The sequence below is a fragment of the Uloborus diversus genome, chromosome 7 (genome assembly GCF_026930045.1).
Source record: "Uloborus diversus isolate 005 chromosome 7, Udiv.v.3.1, whole genome shotgun sequence".
Lineage (NCBI taxonomy): Eukaryota > Metazoa > Arthropoda > Arachnida > Araneae > Uloboridae > Uloborus > Uloborus diversus.
Window position 1 is genome coordinate 116208018 of NC_072737.1, and position 20064 is coordinate 116228081.

The following is a 20064-nucleotide window of genomic DNA, read 5'->3' on the forward strand; positions in this document are numbered from 1 at the left end:
CGTAAGTGGGTGTTTTCACCCTCCAATGAAAACAGAGCACTTTTTCGTTCGTCTATTTCTGATGAAACTTGGGAAAAATTACTGGTTATTAAGTCTTCAGAATAAAAATTATATGTACACTAGCAAAAATACCCGGCGTTGCCTGGGTTAGCAATAATTATCAGAAACAATCGTTATTTGCATTTGTTTTCTGTTTTATGTGAAAGAACTTACAACACACCTTTTTGACGTGACTTAAAATCTAGCTTCTTCCTTACTCATAAAACTAAAGTAGCAGTAAGTAAAAAGAGCAAAATAGTACTCATTTAGAAACGAAAACACGAAATTTAAGCGTATACAAATTTGAAGAATTTCCGAAATATGAAATTAAACTTCACATGTTTAAAAAGATTTATCAGTTAATACTTTTTTTTTTTTTACATTGAGTCTTACCTTCTCTGTATGTCTATTGAAGAACGAACTGTTTAAAAAAATGTAGCCGTGCCCGTGATCCCCTTAAACTTGCTTTAGTTATTTTGAAAAATCTCAATTATTGTGGGTTCTAGGTGCGATTTAAAATATTACCGAATTTGCGGGAATCGTTTTGGGATACCTTGGATAATGCTCCCTCGTCTTACTTTGTAAAACGGTATGTTACTAATTTTTGTTAAAGAGATATTGTCGCCATATGCTAAGATACTTTTGGTCACCATAAAATGGCGCTAAACAATTTCATCCGTAATGTTTCCAAAATAAGTAGTAAAATTTGGCGATGGTTTGAATTTGTGCACAAAGTCACATTAATGGAAGTTTTTGTGCTGTTTATGGATTTGCCTAATTTAGTTGCTGGGTTATTTTACAGTAAAAAAGGATTCTTTGATTGTGACGATATTTTGTTCATATGGTGAAAGCTGACAAACATTATTACGTAGTCTTTGACTTCAAAAACCGTGACAGTTGAAAAAACTGCCAAATGCATCCGCTACTGAAATCTTTCTGCATGAATTTTGGCGAGGTTTCTGCTGTTAGATTGCATAATGATTAAAAAAATCCAATCAGCACAAATAATAAAAAAAAACCATTAATTACACTAAAGTTCCGTTTAAAAGGAAAATAATCAACCAAATCTATAGTTATTATTAGCCAATCTTGAGGAAAAAACGTTACTTTTAAATTTGACTTGAGAAAAGCCTCAAACAGTCAGACGAAACACAAAAACATTCAACAATTCTAACTATGAACTGGGAGTTGAGATGATACACTAAATAATGAATTGGGTTGAGGAAAGCCTTCGAACATGGAACAAAAAATGCCCATAACTCGTTTTTCATACAACTTAGAACTTTCTAACAGATGCCATCTTCAGCAGAAAAATAACCGCTTTCGATGGACACATAATTTTAATATGTGCACGTATTTTTTAACCGTCATATTGGGGCATTTATGCGAAAATTTGGACAAATTAGAATAAAAAAGGGACTATCAATCGGATTTTTATCGAACTGGTCTACAAACCTCCCCAGTACCAAAAAGAACAAACGCTGAAAGTTTCAGCCAAATCTGCCGGGTAGTTTCTGAGATCTAAGGGAACAAATTTACCAAAGTCCATTTATATATATATAGATAAAAACGTGGTAATGTGTGTGTGTGAAGTAGATTTTCAAAATATTGAAAAAAAATCAAGAAATGCAATCGCTGCTCCTTTGAATACGAAATAAGTGGGAGATTTATTTTATTAAAAGAATTTACTCTTTATTAATTCGTGCTACATAAAATTGTAGTATAATATGGCATAAAAAATGATGGAAGTTGTAGAGTTATTTGCTTTTGAAAATTTTGTTTTTTTTTCCTTGTAATATGTTCTTAATATATAATGATGTGTTTTGTAATAAAAATCTGAGAATAAATTAATTGTAGATTAATTTCATTCAACGCACGTAATGATTTGATACCGCATTCAAGTCTTCCGCATTTTCAGGTATTTGCATTTTATTAGATAGTCTTCTGCATTTTATAAGGTAAGGGTTGGCAGGTCTGTATTACATAAATGTAGGGGTAATTGTAGGTCAATTGTCCGACACGTGAAGAAAGAATCGCCGTAAAATATAGAACTCTCGCGACAATCTGCTACTTAAAATTTTGCGATAAAATTATTTAAATCGTTAAAAATGTAGCTTGAAAATTAATGACCTTTCTTCTTAAGTTCTTAATTATTTGTTTTATGTAACAAAAGCAAAATATAGAAGTGTGTTTAGTCAGAATTTAAAAAAAAATATTTTGTGCATTTAAAAACAGAATGCCAATTTTTTCCAGTTCTTTCACTAAATAGAAAATTAGTAAAATTCTGGTAACTTGATAACCGTTAGACATTTTGTATCAAAACTTCAATTCCTTCCTTCCCCAGAATTCTAGATTTGAGCCTGTGACCTCTTGATCTCGCACTGTTGGCACGAACTGGGCTATCAGAGGGTCAAAACAAAGTAATTTATTAGGTCGAAAACTTCCGAGTTGTGGTCATTCGTGCGGCTGTTCGTATTTTGTGACCTTTCGAAAGTATTCTTTAAATTGCCCGAGTTAAAAATACAGTCGAATCTTGCTAACTCGAAGCTTGTAACTCGAATATTCCTTTATCTCGGAGTTTTCATCGGGTCCCGAATTCTTGAGCCAGTTGTGGAAACTTCCCATCACTCGAACTCAGAGCCCGACTATGATTTTTAAAGACACTGCGCACGAAATTTATTTGGTGCTCCCCCCCCCCCCCCCCCCGTCCGCTTATTCTATAGTGAAGATATTTTGATACTTAGCGTTAACGCAGCCACATGCTAAATTTAGCGGTACCTTTTATTACAATAATTATCCATTATAATATAAAATGTTTTCAAGCTTTGTCCGTTGTTGTAAACCGCAGACATTAAAATTATCTATAATAGAACTTTAAAAAAAGCAAAAGTGCGATATGCAATGAGTCCAACGCAAGCTTTACCTACAGAATTGGTGTCCCCAAATGTTGGTGACCTGGGCCCGTGCCCCATGTGCATTTGGCCCTTGCGGAACTACTGAAAGCTCGAAAAGTTTTAGCCGGTCCCTTGAGACTTCGAGTTATCGAGAGTTGACTGTATTATTTTATTACTGTGAAAAAATATTATTCACTACTGAGCACAAAATATTTTATTTTGTTTGAAAAAAAGAAGGAAAAAAAGCATTTCAATCTATTGTAATTTTCCATAACTTACTTGCTTAAGTAAAGAAGTATCAAAAGAAATTCGAATTCCATAAACTTATTAGCTTTCGTTGAAGAAAAAACATTGAAAGTGTAAAACAAATAATGAAAACTTGTTTTGCCTTACATAACATATTTTTAGCAAGAGTTCGTTTACATTTTTAAATCTTATTTTTGTTACGCAAACGTATCTCATTGTCTGCTCAGTTTTTTTTTTTTTTTTTCTTTTACTGTAATGCTGTTCGACAAACTTCTTTATTACAATAAACTGTTTTTGTTTTTATGCTGAAAGCCAGAAAATTTTACCGTGCAATCTAGATGCTTTAATAATAGAACATACTTGTTTCTTCTCAAAATTCTTTCACTTTACTCTACTTTTTTTCTCTCTCAAATCTCAACCGCTGTCGTTAAGTTGTTCTGTGGGCATACATTATGGAAGTTTATTTCCTTCTGACATTAATGGAGTTTTTTCAGTCAATAATTTTAAAATTTTTTTGATAATATTTCGAATATTATTAGTTTAAGCTATCTCTTGAAATAATCTTAGTCCGGCTTTGGCAGCAGCAAGTTTCTTCTTTTTGCGTCTGAAAACGGACTTTCCACTGACGTAAATGGGATGGTCAAGCGATCTATGGGTTCGATTTCATTCTCTCTCGAACGAAACGTGAAACGAAATTTTCGCTGCAGCAGTGATTTCCGTGGCGAAGTCAATAGTTATCTTCACTCCCCCGCCCCAAATTGGATTGAGAATTTTGTCAAACGAAAAGTTTTTTTAATCATTATTATTATACAAATTAGGCTCCCCTTGCCCCCTTTGAAGAACTCACATGAAACCAGTTTCAACATCTGCCGACCGAATTATCGAATAAAATTATTATCATATTGACTAGTATGTTGTGACCATCACGAAACTTTCTTCTGTATCTATCTTATGTTGTTGTTGTCGTGTGCCAGCCTGGCTTGCAATTTAGGGTGCGATGCTTCACTTTTCCAACTGTACCGTAATTTGGTGTGATGTCCGACTTCCACAGTAGGGGGGACCGGGGTTAGTTGTTGCAATTTTTTTCGATATTTTTTTTACGCTAAACTACTTCAAGTATTTACACGTATGAAACTTTAACATGCTTCTAGATTGTTTAACATTCATAAATTATTTAAAAAAAAATGATTAGAAGCCACTACTCCAAGATATTTCAAGTTTTTTGAATAGATGTAAATTGTATCAACTTACCGCTCCACGGGGCATGTTGTTACTCTATATGATGTTAGTTGTTACATGAGATATATTTTAGTAATAAAATGAATTTTACACATTTTGAGGTTTATTTTGTAATAATTTTAAGAATTCTTAACCACGTTAAAAACCAAAAACTTTTTGGCTTTACAGATTTACTACATTAATGACTTATTCTGATAAACTATCATCATCATCATAATCATTGTCCGCGCGCGCGAATTACAATTTTTACAAATATATAATTTATCAAACTTAGCACATCGGTTATATGCCCATTTGTCACAATTACGACACTAAAGCCATTTAGTTGGTTTTTCGGATTCTGTGTACGGTTTAGCGCACTTTATGCAGTAGCAATCTTCATCATCTTCATCCGAAGGACGCATTGTTTGGACGCACTTTTTTGCCTTTCTTTTTTTTTTGTCTTTTTTGATTTCTTCTCCGTTAGAGACAATTTCTTTTTCTCAGATTTTTGTTTCGCAGCTTCGGCTTGCAAAATATTTTTTGCTGGTGTATCTGTTAAAGTGGCGCTGACCTATGGTTTCCGCTGGCGAACCGTCTTCACTTCTGCACTGCCTGCAGCGTTGGAGAAAGACCTACATTCGAATAACACATTATTTATTATTATTATCATTGTTGTAATTATTATTGTTATTTATTCAACCATACCTATTAACAATAAAATGAATCATAGAATGAAAGAGATCAGAATTATTGTTATTATTGTTATTACTATCGTCGTCCAACTACAGTATTTTATATGAATTAAATCATGCAATTAAACAGATCAGTAATACTACTTACCACCACTAGCAGTTTTCATCTTACTGCAGAATCTCTCTAGTATCATGAAATTCATCGACTGCTTTTCGTAATGAACTGCTTGCAATTACTTCTTTAGCCACTGCCAGGTATGTTTCTCTAGTTGTTTTGCCTCTGTCCGTCTTATTTTTATAGTCCCCAGCCATTTCACCTTTAAAAAGAAAACATAATATTAAATTAAAACTTGCATGGGAGCAAGTTGTTACTTGTAACTACTAACCCCAACAAAACTGTAACAACTTGCTCCATATGACGCCACTTCAAATCTTGGCACATATTACAGGTATTATATCTTTGTACAAAACTTTTAAATATGTTAGCACTTACCTTAAAATGTAGGCTTTCACGTGGTATAGAAATCAATCCGTTATCTGCAACGACTTCGTCACAAATAGAAAAATAACAGCGGAAAGATAAATTACTTCCAGACCCAAAAAGCCGTTTTCCTTGAGCACTCTCCCTGCCACTGACTGCAAGCACTCCAGTGATCGTCAGGAAATGCAGATGGGTGAGTGCTATCATCAAGTGCAAAGAAAGTCAGTTTCTCCTGGCGGTTAATTTTAAATTCGAATGTAACAACTTACCTCATGTAACAACTAACCCCGTCTCCCCTACACACATGCCATAAGGTCCCGTTTATAGGCTAGGCAACCATTCACAGCATAACAACACATTAAGACAAGGACAGGAGAGAGAAAGTACATCCATACTCGAGCCGGGATTCGAACCCGGGACCTCCCCATCGCGTCCAACCTTCTCTGACCACTAGACAGGGCGGGCGGCATTTATCTTATATATTTTAGAAAAAGAAAAAAGCTTAAAAATAGCAATTTGTAGTATTTTTTTGTGAAATTTTCATCAATGAAAAAATAATTCGTTCTTTATCTAACAAAAATTTGGGCATCCCCTACTGCACTTCTACCAGCTCTTGTCCCCAGAATAATTTACACACACAATTCATATGTATAGACATGTACTCGTATACATACCTGCAAAGATATTTTTAATTCTACTAGCGTATTACACGCATTGAAAATCGAAAATGAGCCTCGGAAACTTAGCCAAGCGCATTTTTGTATTTCTGATAAAAATGTAGCATAGCGTTTGGGGAACAAGTAATTTTTAAAATACTGCATTAAAAATCTTTTTTTTTTTTTTCAGGACACAAAATGTCAACAATTATTAATTCTAAAAAGTAAAATAGTTAACGTCTCATTTTTGTTAACTTGTTAACTTCCGTACCCTCTTGAAAAATTTGACTGGTTTTATGTATTCCACTCTTCCGTAGAAATTTTCATTCCTGAAAAAAATATTAAGCAGTATTTTCACTCCTCTAAAATTATTAGCAGTATTTTCACTCCTCAAAAAAAAAAAAAAAAAAAATCTAGCTGTATCTCAATATGTACGTCCGCGCGCACATTTGGTAGTAGCGGAAAAACTTTTTTTTTTTTTGAAAATATCTCTTAAAACAGTTTTTGGACTCGGTTGAAAAGAACATTCTTCTCCGAGGTAAATATGTCCTTGATGTCACTCTCCCCCGCCACATATCGTCTGCGTCACATTCCGTCCAATTTTAGTCTTTTTTTCTCGTTTTTTCTTCTTTCTCCATTTGCCTGGTGTTTTGTGAGATACGATTCGAGCGGCAACGCTTGAGTTGCGCGCCGTTTCCCCCGTCTCTCGCCCGTGAGGGAATGGCCAGTGTTCGGATTATCACAGCCTCGTCAGGTGTGCCCTTTCAGCATGCTCAAGTTCTGCCAAGGATATGTGGTGCCTCAGCGTGCAACAGGTGAGCAGGTGCTTGAACTCGCAGTCTCTGGAATTGAAATTCACTAATTGAATCATTTACTGCAAGAATCAGTCAAGCGCTAAGTTTTAAAATTTCGAAAGAAAAAGAAAAAAAACTTTTTGCTTCTTTTTAGTTTTCTAAGAGGGATTGTGACTAAAAATTATAGACATAGATTTTTCTTTGCTAAAAAAAGTATAGATAAAAACGTTTAACACAAAAATGAGGGGACCGATTTTTTTAACGTCAAAAGAATTTTATGTAAAAAGATTTGCATAAAATTTCACAAACTTCATTTGTCCGAGTGCCTATATCATTTCGTGATCACTTTTTTTTCCATGTTAATCTCCAATCCTTCTCGGTTTTCCAATCAAATATATTTCACTGTATGTTTATTTCTGAAAAAGTATTGTAATCCCCATCGAACAATTTAGTATGACAAGATTTTTTCTCTTGAATAAGAAAATTGGGTGCTTGACTTGTTCCTGAAGGTTCATTTCACAATATTTTGGACAGTTATGTAGAGTCCGTAACATGACTCTTTTGCCGTAAGTATTTAACTTGCTGTTTCATTAGCAGATTATTTTGCTTTGAGTTTGTCTTACCATTACACAAACTCAAATTGAAATGATGTGCTAATCAAACAGTAAATTTAATAGTTCTGGGGAAAAAGTGTCATGTTACGGACTCTACATTTGTCCAAAATACTGTGAAATGGCCCTGAAGTAAAAGATTACATTGATGAATCTGTTTGATTTGGGGGGGGGGGATTGCCAACTCTCTTACGAATTTCATTCAGAGAGCAGCAAGTACGAATTTGTTTTTTGTTTTTTTTTTGTAATTTAACTGAAAAGTTCAAGCGAAAGTAGAACGGGGAATTTTTAAATTTTTACCCAGCATATTTTTAAAATGTATTCCTTATAATTATTCGACCTTCATCCCCAAAAAATTTTACGCGTCTCGTCTGCTTACTTAAAAGTTTTCAAAATTTGTTAAATTGGTTACTGTGTGTCAAAACTATATCTCTAGAACATTGATAGAAACGCAAGAGAAAATTATAATTGGTAAATATGGTGGCTCGGTGAAAACTCGAGATTTTTTATTATATTTTTTTTAAGTTTAATTATTAAAATGTTTGTTAAACGGAGTTCTGTGTACTTTTTTATTAGTACATTTTTTGTTCTTACTCTACAACAAATTTTAATTTCTGATGTGGGGGAGAGGAGGAAACGCAATTGATTGAGATGCGATACTTTTTGAACGTGCTCTTTTCACTACTTGTTATTTAAATTCTAATTTTTGTTGCTTCAACTTCATTTAAAATGTTGTAGCAGATATCTAGTAAAATAAACATGCATTAACTATAAATCTATTAAGAGTATTTTGTTAATTTTTATGGCATTCATTTTTGCCTCTTTTTCTTGAAATTAAGTAATATCTTCATTCATAGTCCTTTTTGTTTGTTATTATAAGGGCAAAAATGCCTTTTCTTGAGAACGCTTTATATTTTGTTCTCCTGTGGATTTTTTTTTTTTTTTTTTTTTTTGGGGGGGGGCACATTATCTGCAAAAATTATTCGGCGTACAGAGTGCAGTATCTTTGTACTGTAAAAAGGATCGCTTCTAGAAAATAATGGGCAGCTAAATGTGCCCAATTTCTGCCAGTAACTTATCTTGAAAAAAGAAAAGGGGGAATATTTTCCGCTAAAATCTAGTAACTTTCCTGAAATTTTTCTGGAATTTTCCTGAAAAATTCAAAAATCTCCCCGGTAAAAGCTAGTCGTGTCTCGAGAACCTTCAGAGAAAACTTAGGCAGGTTTACTATAACAGCTTGGCACCTTATTGTTTTATCTTTATCAAGAAAACTCAAAAAGCATGATTCCAAGCATGGCCAACGCTAAGACAGAATTGCAATTAAGTATCAAAAATCTATCTCTCCTGCAATTCTTGCAAATCTACAGAATCCAGAGACTTATTCGGGGGAGTTTATTCAATCTGGACGGGCCGTAATCGAACTGAAACCGATACACTTAATAAATACGCTCACTTAACTTTAAACTGGTAGCTAAAATTATGTTCCACAGCAGTGAGAAGTCCGCATTCATTCAACAGGTAACAATTCAGGAAACTTTCAGACAAAGATACTTAATTTTCCCAGGAAGTGGATGAAAACCTGGAATCGGGAAACGTTCCACGGATATTATCAACAACGTTGCGGAATTATTTTACCGTGTAGTATTACGCATACTACAAAATCAAAAATACAGACACTTTCGAAAGTTGACATTTTTTCGAATTTCTAGAGACGGAGAAATATTGCTCTGTAACTTTTGTTAAGCAAAAAAATATGTTTGAGCGATTCACAACTCTTCAGTTGCTAAACAATCACGCGTGTATCAGAGGAACAAAAGAAATTGACGCAAAGTTCTTTTAATCATCCTGCATCGTATAATGCTGGGGTTAGCTATTCCTTATTCCATGAGTTTTCGAACAAGAAGTTCCGTGTAGAACTAGACGAGCCTACTTTCCCGTATACCCATACTACTTTAGTACCTGATCAATATTCTCAAAAATAGCTTAAAATCGCAAATTTTTTCAAGCATATTTTTTTTAAATATTTTAAGCTGATTTCTAGGAATAAAATATTGATTACTTTTCTTCAAAAAAACGAACAAATAAAATAGCAGCACCTTTTTAAACAAAGCAGCTAATACACTTCTTTCCATTAAAAAAATTTTTTAGCAGCTTTCAAAACGAAAAAATAATAAGTTTATTAAAATAAATACATCATGTAAAAAAAATCGTTTCTTTTTCCCCTGTTGCCAAAAATAATTTTTTAAACGAATTAATGCACTTACCAAAATAAAAAAAAAAAAAAAACAATAAAATGTCAACTTAAAGAAATAATTTTCATTGTCAAAAAAAAAAAAAAAATCGTCTGCGCATATTTTTCGAGTTTATTCACCGAAAACTGAATACCTAAATTAAAACTTTAGCGTGAAAATAAAAACAAATTATATCAACAATAATTATTTCACAGTTAAAACCACAGCAGCGGAGTCGGAGTCAATCTCATTTTGGGATAAAAGAGTCGAAGTCGAATATCCAAGAATCGGAGTCAGTCATTTGTACTACGTGTATAAATGTTTGCCAAAGCTACGAAGTCAGAGTCGAAGTCGGGGAGTCGGAGTCCGATTAATTGTCGGGAACAGGAGTCAGAGTCGGTGTCAGGTGCCCCTAAATTCTCGGAGTCGGAGTCGGGAGTAGGTCGTCAAGAGCTATTTCCAACAAAGTTTGTGTGAAGTAAATCCGCCTTTAAGTTCGGAATCTATATTGACTTTCAGTTTCCCCTTAGGCGCTAATGTTAAGAGATTTGAACTGTTCAAAATTGAACGAAAACTTGTTCAAATCAAAAAGATATTTTCGATACATGTTTTTTATCAAAAGTTTTTCCCTACAAAGTTTGTTTGAAGCCACTTCGCTTCTAAGTTCAAGATTTATTCGTGATTTGAATTTCCCCGTAGGCGCTAATGTTAAGTTTTTTTGAACTGTTCAAAATTGAACGAAAAATTGTTTAAATCAAAAAATTAATTATGGGAATGAGATGTCCTCGCCGAGATCTTTCTAACAAAAAAAAATTTGTTCGAATCGGACTATTCATTCAAAAGTTATTAGGGGGGACAGACCGACAGACAGACAGACCGACAGACATTTTTCCCCATCTCAATACCCTACTTTCCAATTTTTAATTTTTCAATATTTATCTAACTATTTTATTTATTTTTGACTTTTTTTTGTTTTTCGGGATATTTTTAAGATGTATTAAGCCTTCTTTCATGCTTTTTTCTTCTTTCTCTGATTTTTACTGGGAAAGTAGGCTAAAAAGTGTCACTTACAATTATGGAAATGTAAACATTGCCTTCACAAATTTTTAGCTCATCACGACGTTTAGTTTTCAAATAATTATTTCCGGGATTGCAGAAAACTTGACAGCATACAAAAGAAACATAAAACTGAAATTTAATATGAAAATGTTTGAAATTTCATAAAAGATGCAAATTTGAAGGACTTTATAGGCTTTATAACTTCGTCGACCAATATATGTGGCAACTTATTATTTTTTTAATAAAAATCGTAAAAAAAAGGAAAAGTATCGCCGATACTCTGTGAATTCTTTTTGATAGTTGAAATATCATTTCGGGTGATGTAATTATTTTTTACTTACTACATTGCATGACTTGCAGCAAACCGTACATGTAGTCTGGCTCTAATAAGTTGGCTTCCGATTGGCTGAAGTTTAAAAGATTTCATTTGTTAAAATAAGGCTGAATCAAACTGGTTTTCTTTGCCGACAACTTTTTTTTTTTTACATTTTACCTAATCTAATAATGTTTCCCTTTTCTACTCAAAAGTAAATGAGGTCGTCCAGGGCTGAACATATTTCCACCAGACCACTTTTCATCTCATCCAAAAATTCTTATTGACAGGCAAAGCGATTGTGTTAGTGATTTTCAATGTTCGCAAACATGTATGCAATCAGTCAAATGGCACATTACAAATCCAATTTCTAGGAAAATGACTGATATTTTTTTCATTTTATTAATTTAATTATTTATTTTTACCAAAATTTACTTTGATTGATACATCATATAGCCGGAGTATTGTCACAACAGAAGGGAGGGATTTTATTACCTTGTCTGTCAATAAACTTAATGGCGGATTTACCACATCGCACATTTCGCTATTGTGAGGGGTGTCATAACCAAAAGATGTAAATTTGAAGGACAAGCTGTAAGGGAAGGACACCAAACTCCCGTTGGGAGCTACGATAATGCACATGATAAATGTTTTGCATTGCTCCGTGATAGGTAAATGGGGCCTCAAAAACGCATTGCGACTGGCCCCAAAACTTACAAACCCGCACAGTGTATAATCTCAGTATGCCAACGTATTGACGACGAATTACATATTAGAGCCTCAAGAGAAGAAGACAAAAAAAAAAATCGGACATGTTTTCCCTCCCGTGAATGCTGAAAAATGCGGAACCGTTACATTCTAAGTCACACTCCTATTCCAAAAATATCAGCGTTGACATTTCACTCTGTCAGTGAGGAATGTTTCTGGAATGTGACTTTCTTAGCCGTAATTTATCTGTGTCCTCAATTGATGTTTTTTGTTATTTTCCGATAAAACTGCTGCAGGTAGAGATTATTTTCTCAGCGTCTTAGTCTGAGCAATATTTTTTCTTTCAAATTTTCTTGAAAAACTTTTATATTTTGAGATTTTATTTATTATCGTAGGCTGCACTTTTAATCAGGGGGCCCCGATGGAAGGTGTTACTGTGACCTCCCAAAATTTTCCTTATCTGGGAAATTTAGGGATATAATTGCAATTTTTAAATGTCCAAAAATCTCTTTTCATTAGATGTGCATACCCGTGTTCTATCTTTCGTTAAAATTTGGACATCCGTCTGTCAAATTTTTGGAAACGGGCGTCCTTGCTTTTAATACTCTGTCAAGTCTAGAGACCAACTACAAAATAAATTTCTCTTAAAGAATAGTTTCCGAATTATTTTAAAACTCTTCTTTAAACTGCAGCAGCTATAGGAAGGTTAACGGTACGTAGAATAAAAATAAAATTAAGACACGATGTTTTTATTTATTTATTTTTTTATGGAACTAAAGTGAACTTAATTTCATTCTCAGTTCCAAATTTTTTGAAAATATCTTGATTAAGTTATCTTTTTGTGGAAAGTGAGGCGAAGTAAAATGGTAAGATATTATTTTATACAATTTGATGCGACACTTATCTGGAAATATTTCTGTCATGTTACTTGATGCCAGGGTTTGTGATTTTGTTTTGATTTTTTAAAAAAAAGTTGGATTTTTTGTATATTGGAATCGGATTTTTTTGATTAAAATTAGATTCTTTTGATTTTTTTTTAAATGTTTGAAAGCTTGTAGATATTAATTGCTTTACATTTAAAAACATAATATATTTCATGCAATTAGATGAATTCATTCAGCTTATTTTTAAAATTAAGATCAGTTCTCTAACTGTTCAATAATTTTTTAAGATTTATAAATACTTTATAATGCATGGATAAGATGGGATTTTGTTTTAGGCTTTGCTTGAAAGATAAGGTTTCCATCATCGTGTAAGTTTTTAGTGTAAAATATATTGTTTAATTACATTTCTTAACTACTCGTATATTAATCATGGTTACGGATTGCAATACCGCACCAAAAATAAAATTCCGGTATTCGGTATTTTTTTAACATGATACCGGAGTACCGGTATTAGTAATTTCTCAAAAAACATTCAAAAACATCATGTTTTACTGCTATATTGCATTATTTTGTGCAAAAAGGGCATTTTTTAATTATTGAGAACAAATATAAAATAAAGGGATAAATATCATAATAAAAAATCAAAAATAGCTAGAAACATAATGTATCTGTTTAATTTTTACAAAGCGTGGTACTCATTTTACTGAAACAATTTCTCGCAGTTGAAAATATTTTTTCTGAATTCACGCAGGCTGATGGTACTATTAATTAGCGCGATACACCTCCTGTAGTTGCTTGAAAGTCCTTCATCTTGAAATAATTCGGTCTTTAACTTGTTGGTTTTGAAAAAATCACTTGTGTGAGTAGTGTTTTTTTTTTTTTTTTTCATTATTATTTATAGCTGAACAGTTATTACTATTATATAAATATAGTAGGTAACTGTTCTTCAAACGATCTTTGCCAGTTTTTTTTTTTTTTTTTTTTTTTCAAAATTTTTTCAAATTATGTCTATTTTTAAAAATATGCTCCAAATGATGATCATGCCTTACCTCTTTGCGAATATTAAACGTGTTGTAAATATTATCTCGCTTGGTATAAAGCTGAATAGCGAGACAGAACAGCACGCTAATACCGGTGACAAAAAATATTGTTTGCTATACTAAAAAAAGAAAAAGGCTTTCTCAAAATTTAGTACAGTTGAGACAAATATTGAAATATATTTATATCATAAAGAATCCCTGCAATTGATGATTTAAATAAACTGTTCATAGCACACACAAGATCGTAATTACACTTAAAATTAGTTTTTACTACAGAGGGCAAGTCAAGGAAATGGAGAAAATAAAAACGTGGTTCACATAAACTCACGAAAGTGTGATTCATCACACCATCTGATGATGAAAGTATTATTTTGTAATATTTCCACTTTCTTTATTCATTTCTATTCTATAAATTCGTGTTTAGAAGCCAAATTTAACTTCAATAGATTGATTTTGGAAGTCTCTCATCGAAAAAGAAATTTAAATTTAGATTAACAGTAGTTATCTAATTAGCTGAATTGAAAATATTCTTTAATTAAATACTATTTATTATTTTTAGCTAATATCGAAAATACCGGTATTCTACTCCATCAAATTTCGCTATTGCGAAATTACAAAATAGCTCCAAATACCGGTATACCGGTACGTATTGCAATCACCAATAATGGTGTATAAGAAAAACTAATTTTTTGTTTTGTTCTAAACTGAAATTTTGGAGTAAAAGAAATATTGCAAAGAGTGAAAATCTGTTGCACACACAAAAAGAGGCATCTATGTAGTTTTGCATGGTGAAGTTAAGATAGTGTAATGCAGTGTAGTTAAATTTAGAGCAATACATTTTTTAAACGCAAAATGAATTCATAAAAATAAAAGCAAGTAATTTAATTAATGATTTTGTTAAAAGAATAACTTGATTTAAATCATGACTTCTGTTACGCTGATTTAAATCAGCGAACCCTGCTTGATGTAGATGGTTTGAGTTAATAAATACATGGTTTTTAAGATCAAGGTTTTTGAACAATACAAGTCATTTTCGGAAGTTGACTCTTTTATTGTAATATTTGAGCTACATATAAAATAATCGTTATGTGGTAAGTTCTCGTTATTAACATTAGAAATATTTATTCAGTGCAGTATTTATTCAGAAAGAGAATATTAAGCATGTTTTATTTTTAAGCTTTTGATAGTGATAAGCATGCGAGAAAAGTAAAATATTTTTTTTTCATTTTCTTATTTATTAATTTTTTTTATTTACGTATTAATTAAATCCTTTACATATATTCATTTATTCATTCACTTATTTTCTTAGGCATTCACTATTTTATTCACTCAATTATTTACTTATTAATATTAAAGTATTTATTCAAAAAATATTTAAATTTTCACTTAGCTTAACATTAGGACAAAGAGATAGTTTTCCTCTTTTATTTGAAGGTGTAGAAATTAACTGCCAGAAATGAAAAATAACATTTTAATGCTAATCTTAAAAAGTTTAGCTTCTTTTTTTTTAAAATATAAATAATGACACTAAATATTTTATGATTATTTCAAAGAACTCAAGATCGTCAACAAAGAACTCGCTTTGCTTGACATAAAATGGTATTAAATATGAAAAGTTCTTAGCAGTAAAGTTCAGTAATCGAATATCTTACAATGCTACATTGCTTAATGTCATGAGATCATTTATTATTTTTAATGATGTTCTAAAAGAATATTACATTGCAATTGAAATTAGTCTTCTCTTACAAAATAGGTTTGATTTCAAAAAAATACAATTCACTCATTTATTACATTTTGAAACTGGCTGTGAGCTCTCGTATTTTTCTCTGTCCACCTGTTTCCTATTACTTCAGTAGACATTCTGAGTTTTTGTTGATATTCAATTTTACTCTTTCCTCTTCCTAAATTCCCGTTGGGGAAAAAAATGCTTTGAATATATTCTTGATTAGAACACTTTCGATTGTTTATGCGCCGTCGACTACGGCAGAACAATGAAGATAAAATTAATAATGGCCGAGGGAAGACACGTAATGCCGTGATTTCATTCATAATTATTCGGTTCTTTTTGTCGGAATAAATATTTATCCCGAATAGAGATGGTCGAAGTTGGAGTGATTACCGTGACTTACAAGCGATGAGTAAAAAGGAAATACGCACAAAATCGCACGCCATAGCGTTAAAATTTCAAGGTTAATCCTCACGCCTATTGAACTTCGTGCAATGTAGGTGTTGAGACTTAGGAAGAAATAAATCGTGAGAGATTTTGCAAAAGATCAACGTTGTTCTTACAGTGATGTGTCTGATAAAAACTGAGCTCAGTCAGTTTTTATCAGACGCAGAAGACGTTTACGTTCGGCCTTGTCAGAATATAATTACATTAAAATTTATAACTTTTCCTGATATTATTATTATACAATAGCTGATATTATTATTATTTACTAGAAAATCGTCCGTTAAGGTATGACGAGTGAAAATTGCTTCTGCATTTAAACGTAGCAATTGTCTGTTTGTTGATCTTTTGATAGTTGAAATTTTAACCCTAACTCCAGTGAATTAACCCAGTAGATAGAGTTCATTGTTGACCACTTTTTCGTTTCTTCATTCTCCAAAAATTAGTCTTACCAGTAAAAGAATTAAGTTACCAGATCCAGTTCAGTCTTGTCAAATAACTGTGAATGTGAAACATTGCCAAAAATGTTATGAAATTATCATGTCGCGGTGCGAGTTTTATTGTTGATGACGTCAGGAGCTTTACTCGATCATTCGCTATTATATGGATGCCTCAATTGCCAAATCGATGAACTCCTCTTAAAAAAAAAAAAAAAAAAAAAAAAATCCTCAATTCTGCTTTAATAGTTTTTTTATCAATGCTTAGCATGTGAATTTATATTAAGTTCAGTACATTTCTGACCATGTGGTGGCAGAAAATGTAACACGACGGCCTATTCACTCCTATGGATAAATTTTCTTCATAACTTTTCTCGACTTTTTGTTTTACGGAGTTAATCGATTTGGCAAGTGAGGCATCCCCATATTATGAGGATATGGGGAAAATTAGGGAAATGATGACAAGTATAATTTTAAGCTTCAAGTTCTGTTCTTGCTCTTAGTCCTCGAAAAAATGCAATGAAGCTTGAACGACAGTTCTTATGTTTGGAATCATATCATTTTTGCGCTGACGAAACAATGTATGTTTCTACGATGTTTTCGTTGTCTTCCCTCAGTGTTGGGAAAGTGTTCGATATTGTTCAGTTGTCAACGCTAAATGTTCGATATTGTTCAGTTGTCAACGCTTTTCAAGAGCGTTTCGCCGCCACGCCGGCTGGCCAGGAATGAAAAGTGAAATGAAAATGTTTAACTTTGTTTCTCTCTCTCTTCAATATGTTTTGTTTTACGAAGTATTTTCTCGTAAACACGAATTGTATTAGTACTATACTGGGTTCACGGAAAGTGTAAGTTAAATGTAAATGAAGAAATATGCCATTTGGAAGAGTCAACCACGTGTTTGGTGTGGTCAATAACAAATCAGCGCCTAGCAGACGACGAATATTGGTATAAAATCCCCAAAAGTGGCAAACCTGATTGCAGCCCATTTGTTTTCTTTAGGGCTATCTTTTCGCTGAGCAGATTATAGCTCTTTAGAATGGAAGTTAGGATGTCTGAAATTAGGCAACAATAACATGAAGTTCCTCGCAAGCGAACTTTTGATATTAATTCAGTATACTGAACAGTCGTATAATCGTCTAAATCTAAAGTATACTTTAGTCGACACGTTTAGTGTCAAAAACTTTAATGATGGCCAATATAAGAACAAATACTAGCTTGATGTGATGGCTTTGATATGACGAAGAAAAGGTTGTCAGTTGAGGTTCGTTTTAAGATAGCTCGACTGTGTTTTTATTTATCCCTCATTGCTCAAAAATCTCTCATCATTTTTGCTCTTGACTTGTCCTATTAATTTCCACCAGCTGCTTTAGAGACCTTTGCTGTCTTGGTTTTGACTGTATGCAAAATCTGATAGTTCCTCAACTGAACTATTTATTTATTTGTTTTTGTAACAACACTCAACACTCTTTCTCTCTCTCTCTCTCTTGTGAATGTGAATTCATGAAACTTAATTTGTGTTCATTTTTGAAAAACAAATCTTTTTAACCTGTGTGTGTGTATAAATAAATTACAATGTTTAAAAAAAAAAAAAAAAAAAAAACATTAGCCCGTTTATATTTATAGTGTCGGCACTGTTATCAGTATGAAGTTAAAAGTGTGAATATGATGCAAGAAATAAATTCATGCCGTTAAAGAAAATTGTTTTTATGCGATTGAATGATAATGCTTCTTTGAATGATCAGTTTGCATTACGGAGAACTGATTTGACTGTCGTAATTTTTTCTAACTGCCTTATTATTTCGATCATAAAGTTTTTACTGTTCCGTTTATGGTCCTAAACAAATCCTTTGAAACGATTCTCTTGATTGGGTTCGAGTTTGATCAAGTGGTGAGAAGTTTCTTCTGTCGATTCTTTAAATTTTCTCGGTGTCTTTGACCTTCTTTTGTTATACAAGAGTACGTAAACTATAATTGCAAGTGAAACAATCGACTCTATGCTCCTATTTAGAGTCAGCGCTTAAACTTGAAAAGCTCTCCATTCGAGGTCGTACTCTATCTTTACCATTTCTTTAGAACACGAAATAGGCTGCGAAAAGTACCGTCTACGAATACTTCCGACTTCTTTTTTCCTGCGTGATTGTTTTATGCTCAGCCACAATAGTTCTTTTGATACGATTGGGCGTCTTGTAATCTTCCAATCGCTGAGAGAGCGGATTTTGTATGGATTCTGATGTGAAGCCGTAGTTGTGTTCTTTTTTTTGTTCATTTATTTTGTATGTATGTTTTGTTTTGTTTTCTTCTCTGCAGTTTACTTGTTACACCTCATCATGTAAAGACTCAAGATTTCTGAACCGTTCGAGCATTGCTTAAACATCTCACCACCCACAACTATACTAAAGGGTGTTTTTTTAGAGGTATAGAACTTTAAGTTCAAATAAAACATTATTAAATGATATAAATCGCCATGAGTTTGGCTTTATTCGATAGATGATTTTTTGCCATTTTTATTTAAATGTGATTTCTGGTATATGGCCACTTCGGCTGGCTTGGAGAACGTCTAATCGAGAAGTCCAATTTTCTATCACTTTTTGCAGCAATGGGGGCCGTATGTGAGTGATATGTGGCGAATGTTCTTGTCCAAGCCGTCAATCGTCTGTGGCTTGGCTTATCGGTGTAGGCCTAAGACTTCGCACAGCCCCACAAAAAAAAAAAAAAAAAGTATATAAAAGTATAGTCCAGCGTAGTTAAATCGCATGATCTCGCAGGCCAATTCACGGGTTCATTAAGCGAAATTATTCGTTCACCGAAAGTTTCTCTCAATCTATCAATTTGTGACACGCGCTGTGTGGCGTGTTGCACCGTCCTGTTGTCTATTTATTCATGATGAAATGGCAAACCAAACTAAATACAAAACAAGTGACAACTATCAAAATGGCCCACAGATCAAACATTGTTCCCGACTTAAAAGTCTATACCTCTTTAAAAGACAAAAAAAAAAAAAAAAAAAACACACACACACACACATTGAAAAGAAAAGCAATGTTTCCGTATTGGCACAGCCAAGCAGGAATTCGGGGATAGATACCTCCCTCCAGTGATGGTCCCATCAATTTTTCTGAGGGTATACTCCCAGTAATCCATTACGGACAATGTGTGTATGCGATCATATACATAATATGTTATAACATGAAAATTTTTGATGCTTGAGGGTTAACGCTGTGTCTAAAAAATGTTTGAGAGTATACGGCGTATGTGGAGTATACCCTATGAGAACATCATTGCCCCCCTACTCCCTGAAACTCTGAAATTTTAATTTTCTGGCAGAATTTTCTGCAAAAGAATACGTACACGACGAAAAGATTGAAAATACTGAACCTCATATCATGAATACAATTTAATAGGAATAACTTCGCAACATCTTGGTACTATGATAGGACAAAAAATGGTAGTAAGACATGCAACGATTAATAGAAACTGGTTATAGTAATCAGGAAATATTTTAAAACTGAATGAAACTAAAAATAAATCTACATCAAAAAGGAATCTAAGAAAAAATGTATCCTAGCAGTTACCCTCAGTTGAATAAGA

General features: G+C 32.9%; 1 protein-coding gene across 1 annotated transcript in view; it reads left to right on the forward strand.

Annotated features, from left to right (window-relative positions):
• The first annotated feature begins 6750 nt into the window (after positions 1-6750).
• LOC129226854 (multiple PDZ domain protein-like) overlaps positions 6751-20064 on the forward strand; it is a 128729-nt gene continuing 115415 nt past the window's right edge. Inside the window, exon 1 of the mRNA XM_054861484.1 lies at positions 6751-7044. Within this exon, the coding sequence (XP_054717459.1) occupies positions 6999-7044 (46 nt within the window). The 5' untranslated portion in view covers positions 6751-6998. The remainder of the gene's footprint in view (positions 7045-20064) is intronic.